The sequence below is a fragment of the Littorina saxatilis genome, linkage group LG9 (genome assembly GCF_037325665.1).
Source record: "Littorina saxatilis isolate snail1 linkage group LG9, US_GU_Lsax_2.0, whole genome shotgun sequence".
Classification (NCBI taxonomy): domain Eukaryota; kingdom Metazoa; phylum Mollusca; class Gastropoda; order Littorinimorpha; family Littorinidae; genus Littorina; species Littorina saxatilis.
Window position 1 is genome coordinate 51,568,202 of NC_090253.1, and position 26,067 is coordinate 51,594,268.

The 26,067-nt window shown below is 43.5% G+C and overlaps 2 protein-coding genes and 2 long non-coding RNA genes across 4 annotated transcripts in view; 2 read left to right on the forward strand and 2 right to left on the reverse strand.

Moving 5' to 3' along the window:
• LOC138976411 (uncharacterized) overlaps positions 1 to 13,547 on the reverse strand; it is a 151,356-nt gene extending 137,809 nt beyond the window's left edge. Inside the window, exon 1 of the long non-coding RNA XR_011458980.1 lies at positions 13,409 to 13,547. This is a non-coding gene — a long non-coding RNA (uncharacterized lncRNA). The remainder of the gene's footprint in view (positions 1 to 13,408) is intronic.
• The window catches only part of LOC138976412 (uncharacterized), a 556,176-nt gene that overhangs the window by 416,642 nt on the left and 113,467 nt on the right, over positions 1 to 26,067 (reverse strand). The window lies entirely within an intron of this gene.
• On the forward strand, positions 1,184 to 14,787 carry LOC138976402 (tripartite motif-containing protein 59-like). Its single transcript, XM_070349255.1, has 3 exons — positions 1,184 to 1,307; positions 8,448 to 10,207; positions 10,998 to 14,787. The coding sequence occupies exon 2, from the start codon at positions 8,509 to 8,511 to the stop codon at positions 10,195 to 10,197; it is 1,689 nt and encodes a 562-aa protein (XP_070205356.1). The 5' UTR covers positions 1,184 to 1,307; positions 8,448 to 8,508; the 3' UTR covers positions 10,198 to 10,207; positions 10,998 to 14,787.
• LOC138976382 (uncharacterized) overlaps positions 24,762 to 26,067 on the forward strand; it is a 2,277-nt gene continuing 971 nt past the window's right edge. Inside the window, exon 1 of the mRNA XM_070349238.1 lies at positions 24,762 to 26,067. This exon is cut by the window's right edge and continues 406 nt beyond it. Within this exon, the coding sequence (XP_070205339.1) occupies positions 24,978 to 26,067 (1,090 nt within the window). The 5' untranslated portion in view covers positions 24,762 to 24,977.

Here is a 26,067-nt window from a genome sequence, read left to right on the forward strand (position 1 = left end):
CACGTCCGTTGTCTTCACACGTTCGTCGTCTTCACACGTTCGTTGTCTTTACACGTTCGTCGTCTTCACACGTTCGTCGTCTTCACACGTTCGTTGTCTTCACACGTCCGTTGTCTTCACACGTTCGTTGTCTCCTGTTTTGTTTTCTCTGAACATGTAATGTGTAAGATTACAGTGTTCTAGATGATCGAACGTGTAGCAAAGACGTGTACGTGTACGTGTAGATATTGCGTCACCCGCGACTCACTTTTGTCTCCAATGTTCCAAATCATACGTTGTTTTACTCCCACCAAGACTGCAAACGCCTGACGTAAAAACTAGATTTGATGACGTTACCCGTACACCTTCCCTGAAAAGTGCTGATCTAGATCTGTCTAATAACTGTCATAGACTGATCTTGAAAGTAAACATACGGAATCTTTGTTTATACCGTATGTTTACTTTATTCCAGTACAATCTAGAGGAACAGTTACCCCCGTTATGCATACAGTGTTGCCGTGTTGTCATGTATCTTGGAATAAAAAACACAACAACAACACAATCTGGTAGGAAAATAAAACAGAAAGTGTGAGTGTTTTTTCTCCCTACAATCTAGCACTATTGCCATGAGTGTTTTTTGTTTGTTTAACTCTTTCTGTTTCTTTTTTTTCTGTGTTTATTTATTTTTGCTTACCTTTATTTATTTACTAGATTCTAAAAATCGGAAAATTCCAAGACACACACACATGCACACATACATACATACATACATACAGATGACACTTCCAAGCGCTTGTGCACGACAACCGAAAGTAGACCGCGTGGGATGACGTCACACAGGTGTGAAAGGCGGAAGCATGTTTGTGTGAAGTTTCAGTAGTTTCCTAAGAATCGAACTACACACACACACACACACACATATATATATATACACACACACACACACACACCCACACACATCAAAACACAGCTAAGCACTACGATGCTGAAAAAATACAGCTAAATTGACTCAATGAATTGAATGGAGCGGAAACAAGCTTTTTATTTCACCGAGAGAGAACCAAAGCGTATACGAGAAGGAAGGGAACAAATAGGAAACAAAACCTCTTCATGTCATTATCCTTCAATCAAAAAGCTACGCTTACACAGACGACACTTTCAAGCGCCTGTGCACCACAACCAAAAGTAGACCGCGTGGGATGACGTCACACAGGTGTGAAAGGCGGAGGACAAGTGTGACTGGTCGGGTTGTTCTACAATCGTCCCACATATATCACCTTCCATGTGACTTTCACCCTCCGGACCCTTGCGTCTTTTCACTAAAACAGGTCAGTTGTGTTGCTGTGTATCTCTGTCAAGAATGTATAATCGTGCGATGAAAATATTAGCTACTTTCTGTTCTGTTCCACGTCAGCAGTGATGTCGCTTATTCCGCATTGCCATTGGCCGACGACTGGCTTTGTGGTGGTGTGATCTGGCGATTAGTTATAAACGTTGCTGTAAGCGATTCTAACGCAAAGTGTTTTTCAAATTAATAGTTTGAGGCATTCAACACACCCGAGAAAGTAAAAGGCTGTCTTGATCGCGACACTTTACTGGCCATTTACGCAAAAGAAAGGGACATAACTGTTCCACAATAACTGTAATTTTACTTTCACAGTTCACTCCCATAATAGACGAACAATTGTAAGACTGCCGGTGTAACACGAGAAAATTACTCCCACGAGATTTTTACTCCTGAGTAAAAATTTCGTACGAAAATGTTGCTCCCCTTACAAAAAAAGCACTCCCTCATTACACGAGAAAATTACTCCCCACGACAGGTGAGTTCCGAGTAAACATTTCGTACACAAATGTTACTCCCCTGACGAATAAAAAACGAATAAATTACTTCACCCTAACACGAGCAATTTAACTTCCCATGCCAGGTGTACGAAATGTATACTCCCTTGTCCCCTGTTAGCCTTGGTGGTGGAAGGGGTGGAGGGAGGGTTGCGCGACATTCGTTTGCACGAAATCACATATTGGCATTATCCCTTCGCCCGCATCCCATTTTCGCGTACGAGATTTTGACTGAAAGTAAAATAAATGGGGAGTACACATTTCTTGGAAGGAGTAATTTTTTCGTGCCTTGGGGAGTTCTTTTCTCGTACGAAAAATGTACTCGGAGTAAGAATTTCGTACGAAATTTTTTCTCCGAAGTAAATTTTTCCTGGAGTAAAAATGTCGTGTTACACCGGTAAGCTGGAACCCGTTGCTATCTGATGCGCTTTGTGCACTATACAGCAGCTTGCAATGTGTAATGGCAAAGTCTGAAAACAAGTCTTGCAGGTGATAATGAACTTGACCTTTTGCATATATCTTTGAAATAAAGCTAAAGCTGTTGGTGAAGTAGAAATCAATAATTTTGTTTGAAAGGCCATGTATGTGTTTTCCACATGCGAGACATAACTCGACTTGCCATAAAAGAGTGTCTACACTGTGGAGCGAAGACCTAGTCGACCCCCCCTCCCCCCCTAAAGCTACGTTCCGCACAAATCGACCAAAACAGCCTGGAACGAAGTAACTTGCGCGTATCAAGGTGAAGGGTACCCTTTTCTCTGCCTAGAAAAGCTGAATTTGTTCATGACTCCCGCTTAGCTAGCAATCGTGTCAAAAGGTGCATGTGTCATTCTGTTCATGGTGAGAAAGGAAAGGTTGTGCTGTGGTTTTCAGCCTTCAAAGCAACCAACACCCGGCACGTTTTAGTGACTGCTCGACACATAACCCTCAAATTTAGATTGTAGTGTGGTTGCATTGACTATAACAACCTTCAATCATTCGATTCATAAGTTAAACTAGTCTGCATAATATCAGAAAGACTTCTAGATATAACAAGAAATTCCTCCGAGGTAGGAAAAACACCCCCCGTCCTTAGCATTCTCACTGCCACCAACTGAGCAGGCACTGCTAACAAGTGTGGTTATTTCCCTTTGACCATTAAAATGTCCCTCTATAAGTCCTTGTAGAATCTTAATCCACCAATAACTCCCTAACCGTGTGTTTGACTGGTCCCAATTTTTGTAAGGACCGTCTCAGGAATGTATAGAACCTGTTCACTAAGTTTGGTGACGATCGGTCCGTTCATTCTTGAGATCTATATGCGAACACAAACAAACAAACGAACAAACAAACACATCGAGCGAAACCTATATACACACCCCTATACCGGGGGTGTAATAACGACAAGTCCGTGTATAAGAGAACAATTTGATAACACACCGATGAGCTGATAACAGCAGGATGATAACACAATGATTGCTCACATCAGAATGATGATCAGGTAGATATCTACGGTTGAATATATTTACTTTTTACTACATATTTCTAACTGTTTCTTTTTATGGAAGACCTTATACTTATAAGAATGCTTGGAAATTATTTCATCCCTGAGAGATATGTTTTACAATACCAAAAGAAAAAATAAGTTGTTCCGTAAAAGTGGTGTGTGAATCCTCTATTAATTTTACTGCTTAGCTTACAGTTCCAAGTTGGGAAATATTTGTGTCTCCTGAAGCTTATTGTGACTATATTGACTTGAATGCTCAGCTGACAGTAGAGAAATGGCAGTATACTTTCAACAAAAATTAGATTTGTTTAAATCAAAAGTGTTACAGAAACAGTATTAGAATTAGACGGGCGCAGTGGCGTGGTGGTAAGACGTCGGCCTCCTAATCGGGAGGTCGTGAGTACGAATCCCGGTCGCTGCCGCCTGGTGGGTTTAACAGTGGAGATTTTTCCGATCTCCCAGGTCAACTTATGTACAGACCTGCTAATCCTGTAATCCATGTCAGAGTTCGGTGGGTTATAGAAACACGAAAATACCCAGCATGCATGCCTCCCCCGAAATCGGCGTATGCTGCCTGAGTGGCGGGGTAAAAACGGTCATACACGTAAAAATCCACTCGTGCTAAAAACATGAGTGAACGTGGGAGTCTAAACCCATGAACGAAGAAGAAGAAGAAAAAGAAGTATTGGAATTGAATAATTGCAAAATAGACGCTTTTCTACATCTACATCATATGTCCTTTATCTTAATGCTGCAACCTTGAAATGTGGTATGCTATACCTTGAAATGTGGTATGCTATACCTTGAAATGTGGTATGCTATACCTTGAAATGTAGTATGCTATACCTTGAAATGTGGTATGCTATACCTTGAAATGTGGTATGCTATACCTTGAAATGTGGTATGCTATACCTTGAAATGTGGTATGCTATACCTTGAAATGTGGTATGCTATACCTTGAAATGTGGTATGCTATACCTTGAAATGTGGTATGCTATACCTTGAAATGTGGTATGCTATACCTTGAAATGTGGTATGCTATACCTTGAAATGTGGTATGCTATACCTTGAAATGTGGTATGCGATACCTTGAAATGCACACAGAAGTTGTGTGCTATTCTATTCTTTTTCATTGACATTGACATTTAAGTTACGAGTTTGTATACTAACAATATTTTCTTCAAATAAAACCTCCCGTAACAAGTAGCCTATTTCTCCCTCAAGTTGCAATGAACAATCTTTGTTTCGCGCGACTTGACCTGTTACAACTTGAGCATGCAATGTTGTTCAAAACCAAATTGTGTTTTTCTTCTGTTTCTATGCTCTTAAGAATTGTGAACACAATAAACCCCACCATCGTCTTCCCATCCAACTCAAACTTACCACATTCCTCTCCGCTATCGGCAATCACTCGCCAGTGGTCTTTGAATGGTCGATCTCTTCTCTTTCTTATGCTGTTTGCTTTTGTCATTGTACAGCATCAGTCTTTTCAAGATACGTTTTACTCAGCTTCACGTGATAACAGAAAATGCGTGTTTGGAATCAGTTGTGAACGTCGGTACCTCTCTGCGATGACACCTGAGAAGGTATCATTACAGACAGGTTTATGGCGATTTTACCGCCACATTGTGGAGATTGGTTATATGGAAGTAAAAATTTGTTGTCGGTCTCCGCCACAAGTTGCGGAAAAGTATTGAAACAAATTTGAAAAAAAAGAAGAACATATAACGTGGATGCATACAAATAATTATATGGTATGCAAAAGTCGCTGAAATAAAATTCAGCGGCACGAACAACAACTCCAGGTGTGGGCTACATGATGTGTGTGATAGCGTGAGGAGTGTGAACAATATGTTGACGTGTGTTAAAACATCATGTACATGTATCAGCATTGCCAACCCAAACTTTGAAACGTAAATGACTTTATGACAAGTCATAAATGAAATTTAAGTTGAGGAGTTAGTTACAGGTCTCAAGACCGATCCCATTTTATTTTGAGTCCACTGGCCTAGTCCACCTTTCTTGTCATGATAGATTTGCTATCAAGGGTCAAGGCCACTTCTCAAAAAGGGACGCTACAGCACGGACAAGTTTGCATCAAACCACCACCATCCCCACCTGCCACTTGCATTTACGTTGGGAAGTCGGGTTGGCTAAGCACAAATTTGCATTATGAATCTAAGCCTGTTTTCTTTGTTTCTGTTGAATGGCGATTTTACCGCCACATTGTGGAGATTGGTTATATGGAAGTAAAAATTTGTTGTCGGTCTCCGCCACAAGTTGCGGAAAAGTATTGAAACAAATTTGAAAAAAAAGAAGAACATATAACGTGGATGCATACAAATAATTATATGGTATGCAAAAGTCGCTGAAATAAAATTCAGCGGCACGAACAACAACTCCAGGTGTGGGCTACATGATGTGTGTGATAGCGTGAGGAGTGTGAACAATATGTTGACGTGTGTTAAAACATCATGTACATGTTTCAGCATTGTCAACCCAAACTTTGAAACGTAAATGACTTTATGACAAGTCATAAAAACAGCTCGAATGAAACGTCGAAAACGCGTCCGAGATGGGAGCCTCGTTCTCATGTCACTAAAACATGACGGCGACTTTGCAGACGACGGAAGCTTCTGCATGTGCAATGTTTATTTGGCTTTTAAAATGAAATTCAATGGTAAAAACAAAAGTTGCTTTGCATTTGACCAAAATTGTCATTAGCCAGACGGGATTTACTAGCCCGGCTGATAATTTGTTCGCCCCTGGCGACTGGGCGGTGGATTTGGCCATCTATATATATATATATATATATATATATATACGACTTGTGTCTGTGTGTGTGTCTGTGTGTTTGTGTATCTGTGTATTTGTGTATTTGTGTATTCGCCATGCACGGCCAAAGTTCTCGATGGATCTGCTTCAAATTTGGTGGGCATATTCAGGTTGACCCGGTACAGGACACAACCTGGTCGATATTTCAACACGTGCTCTCAGCGCGCAGCGCTGAACCGATTTTGGTTCCACCTCAGCTACCCGGGCCCCCATACCGACACACCATAGCCGCTACACCACATCACAACGCCAAAGTTCTCGGTGGATCTTTTTCAAATTTGGACACCGTATTCAGCTACACCCCGGACACAATATCATCGATGAGATATTTCAACACGTGCTCTCAGCGCGCAGCGCTGAACTGATTTTGGTTTTTGTGTTCATTTCACCATTATAAGTAACTCTTCCTTATCTTCTCATCTTCTCCAGGTTTTCAGCGTTTACCTCCCTTCCTTCGTATGGTGCACTATAGTTTGAGGGAGGCATCTTCGGATATTCCCGTTCTGTTACTATTTTTAGAAGGTCACCGCAGTGTCCAGAACGTAAATTGGACCCGTAAATTATCCTCACTGTAAAAGTGCAAAGGTCGAATCAATTTATAGCCAAGCGAAAAATACACTGTCATCTATCTCTCTATATATACGGCTTCTCTGTGTTTGTGTGTGTGTGTGTGTGTGTGTGTGTGTGTGTGTGTGTGTGTGTGTGTTTATGTGAGCAACACCTGTGCATTGTTCAGTTCTGTTTGTGATGTGGTCTGGCGGCTTTTGTGTAATTTTATGTACTGGCCTTCCTTTCAGAAGCCATAACAGTTCAAAAGGGCTTAGAGATAAGCTCTAAATTGCTCAATCCTGTTTGAGTGGAGTTCGCCTCCAAAGGTGATTAACACGGTTACATTCGTCGACAAGGATGGGACTCGATATGGTCAGGAATGGCATTATGGCCACTGAATCATTTTCGTGCTGTTCCCATTCCACGAATCTGGGAGGGACCTAAGCTTGGCGGGTCCATTGTTCGGACCCGGCGAAGCCGGCGTACGGCTCTAAGTACTTCTTCCCGGCGAAGCCGGCTACCCGGCGAAGCGGGTATTCATTCTAGTCTGTTATATAATAGCTGAATACGGTGGGGGGAATGAATGGCCCTTCCAGTAATATAACAGGTTCTACAATAAACGGCCTCATCACACATATTTGCACTCAAACGCATCTGCCTAGTTTATGACGGGCAGTATAGAAGAAAACCAATACGTAACAGCTTTCTGTTGCTGTATTAAATAGTGAGAAACCTTGTTCATGGCACACATACGAGCAACCGTTTCGTTTGTTTATACTTATTTTAAACTAGTTCTGTACAACTCATTATAAAATGTTTACTGTTACCGAACGTACTGCCATTTCTCTACTCTGTGCTTACATTTCAAGGCGATGAAGTAACAAGAGGCGAAGCCATCAAGGCTCACGTAAGAAATCGACAAACACAAACACAAAGTAACACAAACTCAATCACTCCGTCACACATACACACACACACACACACACACACACACACACACACACACACACACACACACACACACACACAGAAAGAGCATAGGTGACACTGTGCAAGAAAGCGAGACACTAGATCTAGATCTGTCTGTCTGCATGTGACAAGGACACGACTGCCAACAGTACTAGTCTCGGCCCGCTTAAAATAATAATGACCGAGACTTTCAGTACTTCCTTCGCGTGACGTCTAACCCTCTTACGTCATAATGTGACGTCAATGTAATGTGACGTCTTCAAATGTTAGAGTTTCTACCACAGACACACACACGCACGCACGCACGCACATACGCACGCACGCACAGACAGACAAAGTTACGATCGCATAGGCTACACTTACGTGAGCCAAAAATCCGCGCAAAATGATATGTGCATTAACATTGAATAATTATCGTTCTGTTTGTGATGGCTAGTAGGTACGCACAACAATAGTCTATAGTCTGAAGGCATATAAACAATAACAACAACAATAATAAATATAACAACACTCAATTACCCTTTCAAATGAATAAATGAACATGGGGGAAAAATAGTCAACGCACAGCTGCTTGTCAACATAAGAAATAACACATTAAAACATGTTTACAATTAGAATAGCTTGTTCTTTTCTGTTGTCAACTTTGATACTTTTGATTAAGTGAACTGCTGTAAACATGCCTACGCCTCAGGCCGGTTCAAACGTAACGAATCTCATTTAGCTGCAGAACAAAAATTAGCAAACGTTAACATACATGACTGTTCATTCGATTTGTTCTTACTTTCAGATTTAATACGCCATATCCTGTGCGTCATGCAGTCATATCGGAATACATTCTGACGCTTAAGATGGCTTCCGGTAGTGATGAAGTTACCATGGACACATGTGCGGTGTGTTTGGAAACGTATACTCAACCCAAATTTCTGCCCTGCCACCACACGTTTTGTGCCAAGTGTATCACGGATCTTGCGAACCGTCAAACGGGGGGTACCTTCCCCTGTCCCTCCTGTCGCAAGCCCACTTCTCTGCCTGAAGGGGGAGTGGCCGCCCTGCAGGCCAACTTTTACCTCAGGAAACAGGCAGAGAACAGCAAGGAGATGTGCAAAATCCACAACACAAGAGAGCTAGAGTTTTACTGTATCAGGTGTGAAGAGGCCATCTGTATCAACTGTAAGATGACCAAACACGAGCAGCACCAAACAGAAGACCTACCTACAGCCATCCAACAGAAACGGGAAGAAATAATTACTGAAAATGCTCGCATACAGAAAGCAGAGAAAGACCTCAGGGAAAATCTGAAGGCGACGAGAGCAGAGCAGCAGGCCGTGCTGGACAAGAAGGCGGCAGTGGAGAAAAACATACGTGACCGACACGCCGTCATGGTGGCCGCTGCCGACAAGTTCAGAGATGAGGCCCTGGACTCGCTTAGTAATGTTAGCACAGACATTAATGGTGACATCGACCAGATCCTGGAACAGCAAGAAAACGACCTGAAAGAACTCTTGAGAATTAAGCGACAAGTTGAACGTGCCTGGAACTTGGTAAAAGCGAGTGATGTCGTCTCTGTTGTCCAAGAGTTGAAGACAGGACGCGGCAGTGAGCAAGCTTTGGCCAAGATGACGTCACAGAAGATGAAAGCCGTCTGTCGTCCCGTTCTCCACTTCAAGGTCACAGGTGACGTCATACTGCAGAAGACACGTGACTTCATGGGCACGGTGACCAAGATGGAGATGGAGGTTGCAGCGCCTGAAGTGAGGGTGGTGAAGCGGTTCCCGTGTGGGCAGGATGATGACATTGAGGTATTTTCTCTCTGTCATGTTGATACTGACCCGCCTTGTGTGTGGGTGTCGTTTGAACGGCGTGCGCTGCTCAAAGACACTCCCGAAGCAAAATATAGTGAGGATGGAAAATACCAACGTAGTTATCGTAAAGGTAGAGTGTCACGCAGAAGGTACACCAAAGGGAGGGATACGGCTAGAAGTGGTTCAGTAAGCTTCATTGTGACATGCTGTAAATCCCTTTTAGCTGCACACTTCAATTTGTCAAACTACTTATCAGGAAAGGCTACCGTCTTCAGTTACAAAAATATATCTACAGACCAAAACAATTGCAACGTAGAATGTAGCATCAACGTGGGAGCCCATCGTGCATTCGATGTGGACGAGACAGAACAGTTCTTCGTGGTGGTGGAGGAGCCTACGTTCCCTGAAATGTGGCGCAAAGTGAAGCTGTACCAGAGACCGGGAGGGGATCCTGTCAGCACCTACACCCCTCCTGCACATCTCTCTTGCTTCCAGCCGTCCGACGTGTGTTTCTACAAACTAAACGGTGAACAAGTTCTTCTGGTGACCGATGAGCTTAATGACTGTATCCATGTTGTGTACTTTCAATCTGGTCAACTATCAAATGTACCTTTCCTGGCCCCGGGCTGTCCCTGGCTGATCCAACCCACCGCCATCACTGTGGATGTCTCCGCTCGCCTGTGGCTGGCCTGCAGGGGTGGTACCATTATCTGTATGGAGCCTGTGAACAAGTGATGCTTGCATGGTACGTGTGTCTGTCCGTCTATCTGTGTCTCTGCCTGCCTGCCTGTCTGTCTGTCCCTCTGTCTGTTTGTGTCATGTACAAGTATTTGTGAGTTACAATTGCAATTCCGCAGTAAGTATTATAGCTCCTTTCGTCGCAGGGTCATTTTATTCAGAACGTTTGGAGTAGTGGGAACGCAGCGTGAATTAGGCGCTACACTAATTGAAATCGACTGGTATCTGTCGCGGACAATAAAAAAAAAAACTGTCAAGAATACTAGGAAAGAGGAAAGATGATTACAGTCCGAAATTGTGCTGTAAGTCGATGAAGAGGGATCACAAAGGTAATAGTAAAGTAATCAACAGTACAGTTGTGTATGGTCTTTTTTTTCTACCATCTTACTTTTTTTGTTATTGCCGGAAAGGGGTGGGTAGAGAGGTCGTTTTGTTGTTGTTTTTGTGTGTGTGTGTGTGTTTGTTTGTTTGGGGGTGGGAGTGGCACATAAATCTACCCTCTGTTCGTTAGAATTCAGCACAAAAGCCATGATCGCACTTAATCGTTGAAACGGCAATCGATGAAAACACTTCACAAAAGCTTTAACAGGTAGTTCGACTAAAATACTTGTAATACAATACAGTACAATACAATATATCAGTGCCATTCATTATACTGAAATGCAGTTTAAAGCAACAACACGTTAGTTTCTGAAGACATAAACTCGCTTGATGACAAGAACAGGGTTTCATCACAATTAACACATAATATGCTTACATTAAAACAATTTAAAATATATGGTCATGTCTGTTTTCAGGGCACCCGTGACCTCCCTGCATATTTGCTTCATCGCTGTAGACGGGATGTCATTTCAAAAAGATGTCTACAATGTATGGCAGCTGTTGCCATAACAACTGGTGCCGTGATCCAGAAGGAAGATCTCAGAATCCTCATACTTTGCATTGTTCTTCACTAATAATTTTCTTGCGGAACTTTTGCATGTTTCGTCTCTTGTGGCGGATGTAGAAAATCAAACTAAGATCATAGATGTCAGTGATATTTTGAATCGTTAAGTGTGAGTCATTGTTGTTTGGACCGGCGCGGTTGGCCTAGTGGTAAGGCGTCCGCCCCGTGATCGGGAGGTCGTGGGTTCGAACCCCGGCCGGGTCATACCTAAGACTTTAAAATTGGCAATCTAGTGGCTGCTCCGCCTGGCGTCTGGCATTATGGGGTTATTGCTAGGACTGGTTGGTCCGGTGTCAGAATAATGTGACTGGGTGAGACATGAAGCCTGTGCTGCGACTTCTGTCTTGTGTGTGGCGCACGTTATATGTCAAAGCAGCACCGCCCTGATATGGTCCTTCGTGGTCGGCTGGGCGTTAAACAAACAAACACGAATTGTTGTTTGGTTAAAAGAAATGTTATCGTCATTACGCCGTGCATGGACAATTGAATTGGTGCATAGACAATTGAATTGGTACTTGGTCAATTTGTCATGGAACGTGAAAATTGTTACACACATGCATGCGCTTTCTGAGAAAAAAGACACCTACAACAGAACAATTCATATATTTTATTTTAACTACCTGCCGTCGCTTGTTCATGTTTATATAATGAATGAGACTTACACATGTTTTTGGTTCAATGTGCAAAAGCTTATCTGTGTTATAAACTGTGTGTGATTTTCTCATGACATAATGTTTGCCTGAATATACGCCAGAGATATAACAATCAATTTATTCCAGTTACATGTCAATAGTCTCAATAAATTAGTTTTATAGTCTCGGATTGGACTGTACAATTTTGCTAATAAAAGGAGGTGGCCATTGGCTTAGTTTGTACGGTACAGTGGCTTAGTTTGTACGGTACAGTGGCTTAGTTTGTACGGTACAGCTAATACATGCTCCTTGAATCCTAATAGAAGAACTCAGAAATAACTTTCAGGTTTGTATGGGTTGCGAAAGAGTAAATACTCTTGCTTTTATTGAGTCAAACTTTCCACGCGTGGTGCTTGTCCACGTGTTTCAGACACACCCTCGCTAGTGACTAGCCTATGGTATTACGTTGGAAAGCTTGCCAACATAAAAGCAAGTGTAGACCAGTATTGGCGTTAACCGGTAATTACCGGTCTTTTACCGGTCTTTTACGGGTTGAGATTAAAAAAATACCGGAAAAAAATCGGCTGCCGGTAAGCCCTACTTGTTGAGTTTTAGAACTACCGGTTTTTTTCGCTGGTAAAACAACAAAACCAGTACTCTGAGTTTGACTCTTCGCTGGTTCCAATGACCTGCCTACCGCTTTTTTCTGGACAGTTTGCATCACAGAAGTTTGTGTACCGGTTTGAAAAAATACTCACACCATCACTGTAGTCATGCTTTCAAAACCTATACAAATCAGAGTTATTTCTGAAAATCGTCCATTGCGACCTCAGCAGATGTTGACAGGGCTTAGCAGGTAATGGTAAATATACACGTAGATGTTTTGAAATGAAATATTTATGGCTGGGAATTACAGTTTTGCACAAAAGCTTATAGCTGCCAAAATGTTTTTGTTTTTTATATCATATAATTATTACCCGCGTAACTGGAGCTTTACTATTCATGAATGTGTATTTTAACGCACTAGTAGCCTACGATGTGCGATAATGAGACATATATCTTTGACTGTACACACAGATCCGGTTCTTGTTTTGTTCTTCATTTTTTGACTCACATGCGAAGCAAAAGTGAGTCTATGTACTCACCCGAGTCGTCCGTCCGTCCGGACGTCCGGAAAACTTTAACGTTGGATATTTCTTGGACACTATTCAGTCTATCAGTACCAAATTTGGCAAGATGGTGTATGATGACAAGGCCCCAAAAAACATACATAGCATCTTGACCTTGCTTCAAGGTCAAGGTCGCAGGGGCCATAAATGTTGCCTAAAAAACAGCTATTTTTCACATTTTTCACATTTTCTCTGAAGTTTTTGAGATTCAATACCTCACCTATATATGATATATAGGACAAAGTAAGCCCCATCTTTTGATACCAGTTTGGTTTACCTTGCTTCAAGGTCAAGGTCACAGGAGCTCTTCAAAGTTGGATTGTATACATATTTTGAAGTGACCTTGACCCTGAACTATGGAAGATAACTGTTTCAAACTTAAAAGTTATGTGGGGCACATGTTATGCTTTCACCATGAGACACATTTGGTCACATATGATCAAAGTCAAGGTCACTTTGACCTTATGAAATGTGACCAAAATAAGGTAGTGAACCACTAAAAGTGACCATATCTCATGGTAGAAAGAGCCAATAAGCACCATTGTACTTCCTATGTCTTGAATTAACAGCTTTGTGTTGCATGACCTTGGATGACCTTGACCTTGGGTCAAGGTCACATGTATTTTGGTAGGAAAAATGTGTAAAGCATGTGAGTCGTATGGGCTTTGCCCTTCTTGCTTAATTTTTTTTTTTTTTACTTTATTGTCAAATAAAATGTACGTGTATATATTGGTATAGAAACCTCTATTGAAGGACGTACGTTTTACAAACAACGTACATTTTGGAATGAAATAACGAGCCTGGTTCTATCTTGCCACTAAGGGCTCTGTGCACCTGCACTTGACAAGTTCAGTAACTTTAAAACAAGATACATGTTGGGTCACGGAAATCCAAATATAGCTTACTGTCATCTTGGAACAAGCAATACTCAAAGTTAAGTGGTCACCCTTTACGTGTATTAGTATGTGTGTGTTGATTACCTTGTTCTTCTTTAAATATCAATAGCTCGAGGATCCGGTGAAAGCATTATTTCTCTGCTATCAAACGTTCCCTAACTTCCCTGTGTTGAATTCCGACGTCAGCTTTATTGACTTTTGTTTTTAACAATATTTAAAACCTCGTAGTCCTCAAAGCCAATATTTACCTTGACATAAACGAATTCACCGTAGATGAATTGTGTTGTCAAAAAATCAACATGGGGTGTGCACGTTAAAGATCCCACGATTGACAAAAGGGTCTTTCCTGGCAAAATTGTATGGGCATAGCTAAAAATGTCCACCAAATACCCGTGTGACTTGGAATAATAGGCCGTGAAAGGTGGATGCAGCGCCTATAGGCTGTTGATCTACTGGCCGATGTGAATGCGTGATATATTGTGTAAAAAAAACCAATTCCATCTCACACGGCATAAAGCGCTTTGAACTTCGGATAAGGCGCTATATAAATAAAGAGAATAATAATAATAAAATAAAATAATAATCAACGTAATATGCAATCATGAAAAACAACTTCCACTAAGATTGTATGGGGTGAATCATGTAATTCTTTAAGATTATGTTTTTGTTTAACTACATGTTGATTGTTACGTTTCCGTAGCTCTGTTATCAATGACTTAATTTGAAATTAATGTTACAGAATAAACTATGGTATCCGATCATATTTGACTGTTCTTTCTGACAGAGAGTGTGTACTTATGTGTTCGTACCGACATGTTAGTTAACTGTCCTTTTTGAGGCAAATATGTTGTTTTCTTTAACCCTCGATCAATAATTGACTGAGTTAAGTTGTTGATGGCTGGAGAGATGTGTGCTGTTTTTTTTTCTTTACTCGGGATTTCAGAGATAACATGCTTGTCACATTATATGTTGTTGTGTGTGTGCGTGCGTGTGTGTGTGTGTGTGTGTGTGTGTGTGTGTGTGTGTGTGGGTGTGTGTGTGTGTGTGTGTGTGTGTGTACATTGCAGTGGAGCTTTTTAAAATTTGTTATAATACTTATCAATCTCCAAAGCACTAACAATAATTGTGTGTGTGTGTGTGTGTGTGTGTGTGTGTGTGTGTGTGTGTGTGTGTGTGTGTGTGTGTGTGCATGGTCCCCTTCACCCTTCAAAACCACAGTTCAACACCTGTCGCCAACTTGTTTTCGAGCGCACAATACATCACAACCGAAAGTAGAACACATGGCGTAAAAACCGGAATGTGGGGTGACTCACGCAATCTCTCTTGGCTATAACTAACTTGTTATAAAGTTTTGGATTTGAAATCAACTTTTTTCGATTATGCAATATCATAATGATAACAATACCTTCACATACTTTTCTGTTCTTTGTCTGTATCAAAGAAAGTCTTTTACTTATTTCTATGTTAATTCCGTGAGACATAATCGCTATTCTGACTTTGACGTGTGACGTAGAGGTTACATGCCGAGTCTCAGTGATTCTTAAAAATAATGGTCGAAGTTAGCGGATCATGAAAAAATCGAGCCTCGTGTAAACAGTTCACCTCACCGTCTCAGATCTTGTCCTGCTTTACCTGGGATAAAACCACCCCTCCACTTGGTCACATACCAAAAATAAGCAGCATCGATGGTGTCTGTGCACGGTGGTAATTTTTAAAGGATTAATTTCGTGTAAGGCGCTGGTGCCTTATTCCAACATTAATTCATCAACATATTCAAACTCACCCCAGCAAGCGGTCAGGGTTTTGAATTTTGGTATGTGACTTAGTGGAGGGATAGTCGTTTCTCGTGTAAAAGAAACAGCACATAAGCAGCCAATTTGGGAACGTTTTCTGACGATCTGGACCTTAAAATGTTCAAGGGATATTTGCTGTACTGTCAAAACAAGTCGACATTTTGGGAATGCTGCCGGAAGGAGACCGTAATATATGGTTGCATCACTGTCAACTGGTTACACTCACACACACTCGCTCACTCACACACGCTCAGTCAGACTCACTCACACACGCCCAGTCAGACTCGCTCACTCACACATGCTTAGTCAGACTCACTCACACACGCTCAGTAAGACTCACTCACTCACACACGCTCAGTCAGACTCACTCACACACGCTCAGTCAGACTCGCTCACTCACACACGCTCAGTCAGACTCGCTCACGCACACACGATCAGTCAGACTTGCTCACTCACACTCGCTCACTCACACACGCTCAGTCAGACTCGCTCACTCACACACGCTCAGTCAGACTCGCTCACTCACGCTCAGTCAGATTCACTCACTCACACACGCTCAATCAGACTCGCTCACTCACACACGCTCAATCAGACTCGTTCACTCACACACGCTCAGTCAGACTCGCTCACTCACACACGCTCAGTCAGACTCGTTCACTCACACACGCTCAGTCAGACTTGCTCACTCACACTTGCTCACGCTCAGTCAGACTCGTTCACTCACACACGCTCAGTCAGACTCGCTCACTCACGCTCAGTCAGATTCACTCACTCACACACGCTCAGTCAGACTCGCTCACGCACACACGATCAGTCAGACTTGCTCACTCACACACGCTCAGTCAGACTCGCTCACGCACACACGCTCAGTCAGACTTGCTCACTCACACTTGCTCACGCTCAGTCAGACTCGTTCACTCACACACGCTCAGTCAGACTCGCTCACTCACGCTCAGTCAGATTCACTCACTCACACACGCTCAGTCAGACTCGTTCACTCACACACGCTCAGTCAGACTCGCTCACTCACACACGCTCAGTCACACTCGCTCACTCACACACGCTCAGTCAGACTCGCTCACTCACGCTCAGTCAGATTCACTCACTCACACACGCTCAGTCAGACTCGCTCACTCACACACGCTCAGTCAGACTCGTTCACTCACACACGCTCAGTCAGACTCGCTCACTCACGCTCAGTCAGATTCACTCACTCACACACGCTCAGTCAGACTCGCTCACTCAGTGTCACACACGCTCAGTCAGACTCGCTCACTCACACACGATCAGTCAGACTCGTTCACTCACACACGCTCAGTCAGACTCGCTCACTCACACACGCTCAGTCAGACTCGCTCAGTCACACACGCTCATTCAGACTCGCTCACTCACACACGCTCAGTCAGACTCGCTCACTCACACACGCTCACTCACACACGCTCACTCACACACGCTTAGTCAGACTCGCTCACTCACACACGCTCAGTCAGACTCGTTCACTCACACACGCTCAGTCAGACTCGCTCACTCACACACGCTCACTCACACACGCTCACTCACACACGCTTTTAGTCAGACTCGCTCACTCACATACGCTCAGTCAGACTCGCTCACTCACACACGCTCACTCACACACGCTCACTCACACACGCTCAGTCAGACTCGCTCACTCACACACGCTCACTCACACACGCTCAGTCAGACTCGCTCACTCACACACGCTCAGTCAGACTCGCTCACTCACACACGCTCAGTCAGACTCGCTCAGTCACACACGCTCTGTCAGACTCATTCACTCACACACGCTCACTCACACACGCTCACTCACACACGCTCAGTCAGACTCGCTCACTCACACACGCTCACTCACACACGCTCAGTCAGACTCGCTCACTCACACACGCCTAGTCAGACTCGCTCACTCACACACGCTCAGTCAGACTCGCTCAGTCACACACGCTCTGTCAGACTCGTTCACTCACACACGCTCACTCACACACGCTCAGTCAGACTCGCTCAGTCACACGCGCTCAGTCAGACTCACTCACTCACACACGCTCAGTCAGACTCGCTCACTCACACACGATCAGTCAGACTCACTCACACACGATCAGTCAGACTCACTCACTCACACACGCTCAGTCAGACTCGCTCACTCACACACGATCAGTCAGACTTGCTCACTCACACACGCTCAGTCAGACTCGCTCACTCACACACGCTCAGTCAGACTCGCTCACTCACACACGATCAGTCAGACTCACTCACACACGATCAGTCAGACTCACTCACACACGATCAGTCAGACTCACTCACTCACACACGCTCAGTCAGACTCGCTCACTCACACACGATCAGTCAGACTCACTCACACACGATCAGTCAGACTCACTCACTCACACACGATCAGTCAGACTCACTCACACACGATCAGTCAGACTCACTCACACACGATCAGTCAGACTCACTCACTCACACATGATCAGTCAGACTCACTCACTCACACACGCTCTGTCAGACTCGCTCACTCACACACGCTCAGTCAGACTCGCTCACTCACACACGCTCAGTCAGACTCACTCACTCACACACGCTCAGTCAGACTCGCTTACTCACACACGATCAGTCAGACTCACTCACACACGATCAGTCAGACTCGTTCACTCACACACGATCAGTCAGACTCACTCACTCACACACGCTCAGTCAGACTCGCTCACTCACACACGATCAGTTAGACTCACTCACACACGATCAGTCAGACTCACTCACTCACACACGCTCAGTCAGACTCGCTCACTCACGCTCAGTCAGACTCACTCACTCACACACGATCAGTCAGACTCACTCACTCACACACGATCAGTCAGACTCACTCACTCACACACGATCAGTCAGACTCACTCACACACGATCAGTCAGACTCACTCACTCACACACGCTCAGTCAGACTCGCTCACTCACACACGATCAGTCAGACTCACTCACACACGATCAGTCAGACTCACTCACTCACACACGATCAGTCAGACTCACTCACACACGATCAGTCAGACTCACTCACACACGCTCAGTCCAGGGCCGGACTACCGGGGGGGTTATGGGGGTTGCGCAACCCCCCTCCCCCCCCTAGCCTGAACATGTACCTTACTTATTTAAAACATTTTTTATTATTGCTTATTTTATGCCGTTTCATGCAAGGAGCGACCATTTTCTTATCTCAGAATATGACCTACCCATCAGCTTCAGGGGGCTTCGCCCCCTGACCCCCACCCCAGGGGCGGACGAGGGGGGGGTGGGGGGTGGGGGGTTCTAGGGTTTCCAGACCCACCTTATAAATATAAAAATATAAAAATATTGAATGAGGTATGCATTTCTTTATTTTACATTGAGTTTCAATTTTGGGGGTTATAATCAGTGACAAAATCTGCTGCCTGAAACTGGTAATGATCATCCTCAGAATGCACCAGATTGCACCATTTTGCATCCTTTTTTTCAAACTTTTCCGGGGGGGCATGCCGCCGGACCCCCCTAGCAAGCTAGGCGCTTCGCGCCATCGGTTCGGCGCTTCGCGCCTTCATACCCATATCTTCACAATATACTTTTGAAACTCCCCCCCCCCATAAAATGAACTGATCCGCCCCTGCCGCCAGGGGGGATATCCCCCTGGACCACCTCTAGCAACACCCCCCTCCTCTTAGCCTAGTCCGGCCCTGCAGTCAGACTCGCTCACTCACACACGATCAGTCAGACTCACTCACACACGATCAGTCAGACTCACTCACTCACACACGATCAGTCAGACTCACTCACACACGATCAGTCAGACTCGCTCAGTCACACACGCTCTGTCAGACTCGCTCACTCACACACGCTCACTCACACACGCTCTGTCAGACTCGCTCACTCACACACGCTCACTCACACACGCTCACTCACACACGATCAGTCAGACTCGCCCACATAAATATGCAGACACGTATTTTCGTTTTGTTGTTGGGTGTTTGCACACTGACATTTCATGTATAAATGCAGTTAAAAGACCCACCCACCCCTCTCCTATTTCTATCTCTCTACAAACCACTGTTGAGCCTGCACTTCTTTGTAAGCGCCTGTCCCTCACAACTGAAAGTAGATCCCGTGACGATACGTGGAAAACCCCTCACATTTCAAGAACATTGCAGCGCCCGGATCTATAATTATCTGATTCTTCGCACTGTCAACCACGGTTACACAACCATTTGTTAGTGACAGAGGTAAGTCAGGAGCTGTACTAAAGTGAGATGTGTGTGTGTGTGTGTGTGTGTGTGTGTATGTGTATCTTTTACATGTTCAATGCATAATTTAACAGTGACATGATCGTGTGTTATTCTATTATATGTTAACTTCAAATGAGCTAAGAAAGTGCTGAAGTTAACCTGAGGTCTATTTTTTGGTTTTGCTCCTTGGTTTGTGAGATAAGATCGCTTTCTGTGGACGTGTAGCCGAGAACATCTTACGTGGGAAACAATCTAGATTATTAATTGTTAGTCTATTTTGCATTGCTTCTCAATAATTATGTGACATTCATGTCGCTTTAAAGCAAAACGTTGTGCAGTTGAAGATTATTTTTTAAGATGCGCAAACCAGACTGCGTGGCATTCTTATTACTAAAACATGCTCTGTGGTTGAAGTAATACGCATAATTATCCTCGTGTAATTTGCCCTAGCATATAACCACGTCATGTCCCAATTAGACACTTGTTCTGGGGACAGCGAAACCAAGTTAGCATAGCACAGTGTCATTTGCGTACGTTTTTCTGCTAACATTTCGCTTCAGGGTAAGTCTACTTTTGGTTTTGCTGTGAATTATGTGACAGATGGTAGCTCCTTTTGCGTGCATACAAGCCATACACTCCCACTCCTTTTTATATTTAGTCAAGTTTTGACTAAATATTTTAACATCGAGGGGGAATCGAAACGAGGGTCGTGGTGTATGTGCGTGTGTGTGTGTCTGTGTGTCTGTGTGTGTGTGTGTGTAGAGCGATTCAGACTAAACTACTGGACCGATCTTTATGAAATTTGACATGAGAGTTCCTGGGTATGAAATCCCCGAACGTTTTTTTTCATTTTTTTTTTGTCTGTGTAGCACAGAAAGTGGGGCAACTTGATCTTATACAGACATACTCCGTTGGCTGCATTTGAATTTCACGCATTTGAAATTTGTGCTCGTCTTCCCGCATTTGATTTTCCCGCATTTGGTGGTTTGAATTTCACGCATGTGAGCTTTTGAAAGTCACGCATGTGAGCTTTTGAAAATCACGCATGTAGTGTATGCGTTGGGGTGTGTGTATATGAGATAGAGTTGCTCGTGACCGATGATGAGTCTCAATTCATCTTGAAATGAGTTGAAACATTTAAGTTTTCTATTTCTTTGTGTTCAGATAAAAGTCCATATTGGGTAACATATTCATGTGTTTCGAGTCTATTCTTGGGTTGTTTTGGCATGTGATTCTTTCTCTCATTCCACATCGCGTATCTCACGTACACAACGTCACGCATGTCAAAGTCATTATCTTCTGGCAACTTCCCTTGCTCTCTTCTCATTGAATTGTGATTTGTGAGTTGTGAGCGAACCGTCGTGATGTATAAACTCCCACGGATTTCCCATGTTGGTTGTTGGTATTCGTGTCTTGCTGAATTGTGATTTGTATTCACGCGTCGAAACACGGGACTCACTCACAAACACACCGATGCGGGGGGGGGGGGGGGGATACGTGTGCATGCGTGTGCGTGAATTCAAATGACAAGTAAGGAGAGATTTTAACTGGAAACCTGCGTGAAATTCATGTGTTAAGAAATGCGAGAAATTCATAGCGTAAAATTCAAAAGTGCGTGAAATCCAGTTGCACCGACTCCGTTGCAGGGCTCCCCACGGACGCCCCTCCTGGAGGGTCCCGGGACCCCCACTTTTAAGTTTTAGAGGGTCCATGAACACTGCAGAATTTTAGAGGGTTCCAAGGCTCCAAAAACCAAAAAAGTCTCGGTGTGCTTATAAAACATTGTGGTCTCGCATAGTGTGCTGTGTAAAATAGCTTACGATTGTAGCCTGAAAAAGTAATTACGGTATGCACGATAACAGAAATTTAGAGCGTCCCAGGACCCGCTCTTTTAAAGTTTAGTGCGTCCCGGTGTAACACGAGACAATTACTTCCACGAGATTTTTACTCCGGAGTAAACATTTCGTACGAAAAAGTTACTCCCTTTACGAAAAAAGCACTCCCCCATTGCACGAGAAAATTACTCCCCAAGACAGGTGAGTTCCGAGTAAACATTTCGTACACAAATGTTACTCCCCTGACGATCAAATAACGAATAAATTACTTCACCCCAACACGAGCAATTTAACTTCCCATGCTAGGTGTACGAAATGTATACTCCCTTGTCCCCTGTTAGTCTTGGTGGTGGAAGGGGTGGAAGGAGGGTAGCGCGACATTCGTGTGCGCCAGATCACTTATTGGCATTATTCCTTCGCCCACATTCCATTTTTGCGTACGAGATTTTTACTGGAAGTGAAAAAAATGGGGAGTAAAAATTTCGTGGAGGGAGTAATTTTTTCGTGCCTTGGGGAGTTCTTTTCTCGTACGAAAAGTGTACTCGGAGTAAGAATTTCGTACGGAATATTTACTCCGGAGTAAATATTTCGTGGAATAAAAATTTCGTGTTACACCGGGACCCCCTCCACACATTTCATGTACGTGTTTTCGGCTTCTAGTGCGTATAGGACGCAGGGGCGCGCACTGCGAGAAGCCCTGCGTTGTAAAAAGTAATATACGTGATCGTGTGTATGCGTACTTGTTACGCCGACTGAAAAACAACTCACCGATCCAGTTACTGGAAAGTCTGCTTTTGGTTTCGCTACTCCGTGTGAATCACCATGTCTCCTTGTGCGTTTGTGCATACATTACTATCCTATTTTGTCCTTCCAAATTTAACAAGGAATGTGTGACATTTTGTTTATAAACCACACATTTCGCGGTAGACTAGTGTATCACACCAAATAAACATGCTACCCGTCATTTGAGTTTAGCAAATATTTTCGTAGTTGTTGTGCATGAACTTCAGTTCGTTTAAAACCATTCTACAAAGTGTTGAGTCTGTAGGTAACATGTTCCGACATTAACCTTTTCTCCAAAATCGGTTCCAAATTACACCTCAAAAATTGTCAATGGCATGAAAAACTTCCTGTCTAGGGATTGCCCTGAACCTACCTGTTACTGCTTTCTTAAGGTCACCGATGATTTAGGGGGTGAAGGGGATGTTGTTGTATACTAAGACATTCAGATAATCCATAAGTAAAAGTCTGGAGGGTTTAAATTAGGTAAGTACTGCTACCGCTCAAAGTCAAACCTCGTACTGTTGAGTCGATCGCCGAATTTGGTAACTTTGTTTGAAATTGCACAAAAGTCAGACCATTTGTAATTAAGTGGAAGGGTCCTGCATAGGCTGAAGTTTATATCCCCAAAATATAAAGTGATTCTGTCAACAGATGTAGACGTTATTAGCATTTGTGAGGATTGTATTTATGGTGGGTCACCCTGTACTATCTATTCTGTTTACATCAAATAATCATAATCATGTCCGTAACACGAAATGGTCTCAACAAGAAAGGGTAACGCTAACTTGAATAAGAAAGCGAGTATGTCATCTGGTCCCATGGACTTTGTATTACTCAGTTAATAATTGCCCGACTTCGTGGACTGCAATGTGCGGAATTTTAAAAGGTTTAAATCCGTTCAAATTGGCCTGGCAAAATAATTGAAGAACTGGTGAGCATTCATATTCGCTTCTGTCATTTTCACTATAGGTAGATAGACTCCAAGAGTTTACCAGGAAGAGATAAATAAATAATCATTGCACACGCTGGGGGAAATACCAACCGAGGTTAATTGTTGTCAGGTTTTTGGTTTAGCAATTACTTCGTTTATTGCTCTCCATGACGAAGCGGTGTATCTCTCTTCTCAGAAACAACTTTATTTAAATAATGTATTTTGGCCTTGCGCACGAGATCTATAAAGACCTTATTTCTTTGTTTCTTGTAATCATCTTTAAGTTTGTTCTCTTTATAAAAATCGCGATGAGCCATAGCGTTAATAATGTCTTCATTTAACCACGGGGGAAATGTGGGGTGTTTAACCCTCTTTTTGTGCAAAGGTGCGTGCTTATCAATAATTGGCAAAAATACATCATACAAAGCAGAAAAGGATTTGGACAAATATGTTTGCAAATAAGATGAAAAGGCACACAATCGTCAATCCATGCAAATGGAGAGGCTGGATTTTTATAAATATATTCCCGCTTACACAGAAGGAGATTTAGAGTGTTTTACCTCAGTCCAGATGCACTCAACACTCTCTGATCCTAAATCAGCTTTCCTTCTTGTGATCTTTGCAATACTGTCATGTACGTAAAGCACTTTAAGGCCAAACAAAAAAAATAGTCTGTTTACGGTAACATAGGCAACAACAAAAATAGGGTCGGTAGGCCGGGATTTTTCTTTTTCCCCAAAAACATATTTTTAAGTTATTTTGCCAAAAAAAAGACTTTTTTTTTCCAAATGCCCAAAAAAAGTCCAGGGTCGCGCGAAAAAAATAGGGTCGGTCGGGATACCGTAAACAGACTTTTGTTTTGTTTTGCCTAAGACTGTAGTATTGCACTTCTACTTAATTGATCACTTTCAGCATGACGTACGTACACCTAGCCTGTTTAGCGCTGGTTTGACATATTCTTGGTGTGATGTAGCTTTTGCTAAAGGTTTTTCTGTTTGCACAGTATGCTGTGCTGCAGATATTACAAATTGTGAGCCATGCAGTCATGTTTACATTTATTCACATTTTGGCGAAATACTAAATTGTTAACTACATTCTTTCTGAAGTGCTAAATTGTTAACTACATTCTTCCTGAAGTCAAAGTGTGTGTCATCCAACACTATTTCATTTTGTGTGTGTGTGTGTGTGTGTGTGTGTGTGTGTGTGTGTGTGTGTGTGTGTGTGTGTGTGTGTGTGTGTGTGTGTGTGTGTGTGTGTTTTCAGGAAAACTAAAGGGACGAGTCGGGAAAAATGGCATACCCTTTAAGGCCCAACAACAGTGCGCCAGACAGGTTGGTCTTTAGCCTGGACGTTTACCGCAGATCCAACGGCTTGCCAGGCGACCAAACGTTCTATGCGGTAGACACAACAGCGGATAATACGCACAGCAATGGAAGGTCTAACCGCCGCGCGATCTCGAGTCGACAGCCTACTTCACTTTCTGCACGGGAAGTGGCAGCACCATATCACACACAGTCCAACTTCTCCATTGCCATGGCAAGACATTTCGGCCAACAATCAAATAGTGTCCAACGAATAAATGGGACTCTCTGCACGATTCATGATCAAAAATTGTTGGAGTTTTTCTGTGTCAGATGCAAACAGCCCATTTGTGTCAACTGCAAACTGACGGCGCACGAACAACATACGGCAGTAGACCTGAACACGGCAGTGGACAGTACAATCAGAGAACTCATCCCTGAAAAGAATCGCCTGGACCGTGCTGTGGTTGACATGACGATGGTAATTGAGAAAACAAAGGCTGAACAACAAGCCATGCTGATCAAGAAGGCGGCAGTGCTGAAAGACATTGAGGGCCGATACGCCATCTTGGTAGAGGCTGCAGAGAAATACAAAAAGGAGGCCGTGGACTCTCTGAATTCTGTTAGCACAGGGATTGAAATCACAGTTGCAAACGTTCTGAAAGAGCAAGAAGGAAATCTGAACACCTTGCTGAACATACAGCGACAGCTTAACACAGCCACGAACAACACAACTGCAACTGAGATCTTCACCGTTGCTGAGGAGCTGTTAAATGGTCGTGCTAGTGCGCAGTATGTGCAAATGATGACATCACAACAGGTCAGCATCATCAGTCGCCCTGTCCTTCATTTCAAAACCACCGGTGACGTCATGTTGCAGAAACTACGTGACTTCTTTGGTACAGTGTCGAAGGTAGTCAGTGAGGCTGATCCTTCTGATATGCAAATTGCCACACAGTTCCAGTGCGGGCATTCTCCTGACATTGAGATCTTTTCACTCTGCCACGAAACTCAGGACTCACCTCGCCTCTGGGTGTCGTATGAACGCCGTAGTTTGGAGAGAGAGGCTCCCGCCGAACAGTTCAGCGAGAGAGGAGAGAACAAATCAAGGGGAGCCACATATTTCGGCAAAACATCGCAGAAAGCACACTGCGGGGGCCTTATTTCCCTTCCTCAGCGCCAGGGGGGAGTTGATACCTTCAGCAAATCATTGACGGCTCCTTTCTACAAGCTGGAAAACAACCTGTCAGGCACAGCACAAGTCATTCGTCTCACAGTATCAAACGGATTCCTGCCAAGAACGACTACCGAGACAGAATTCA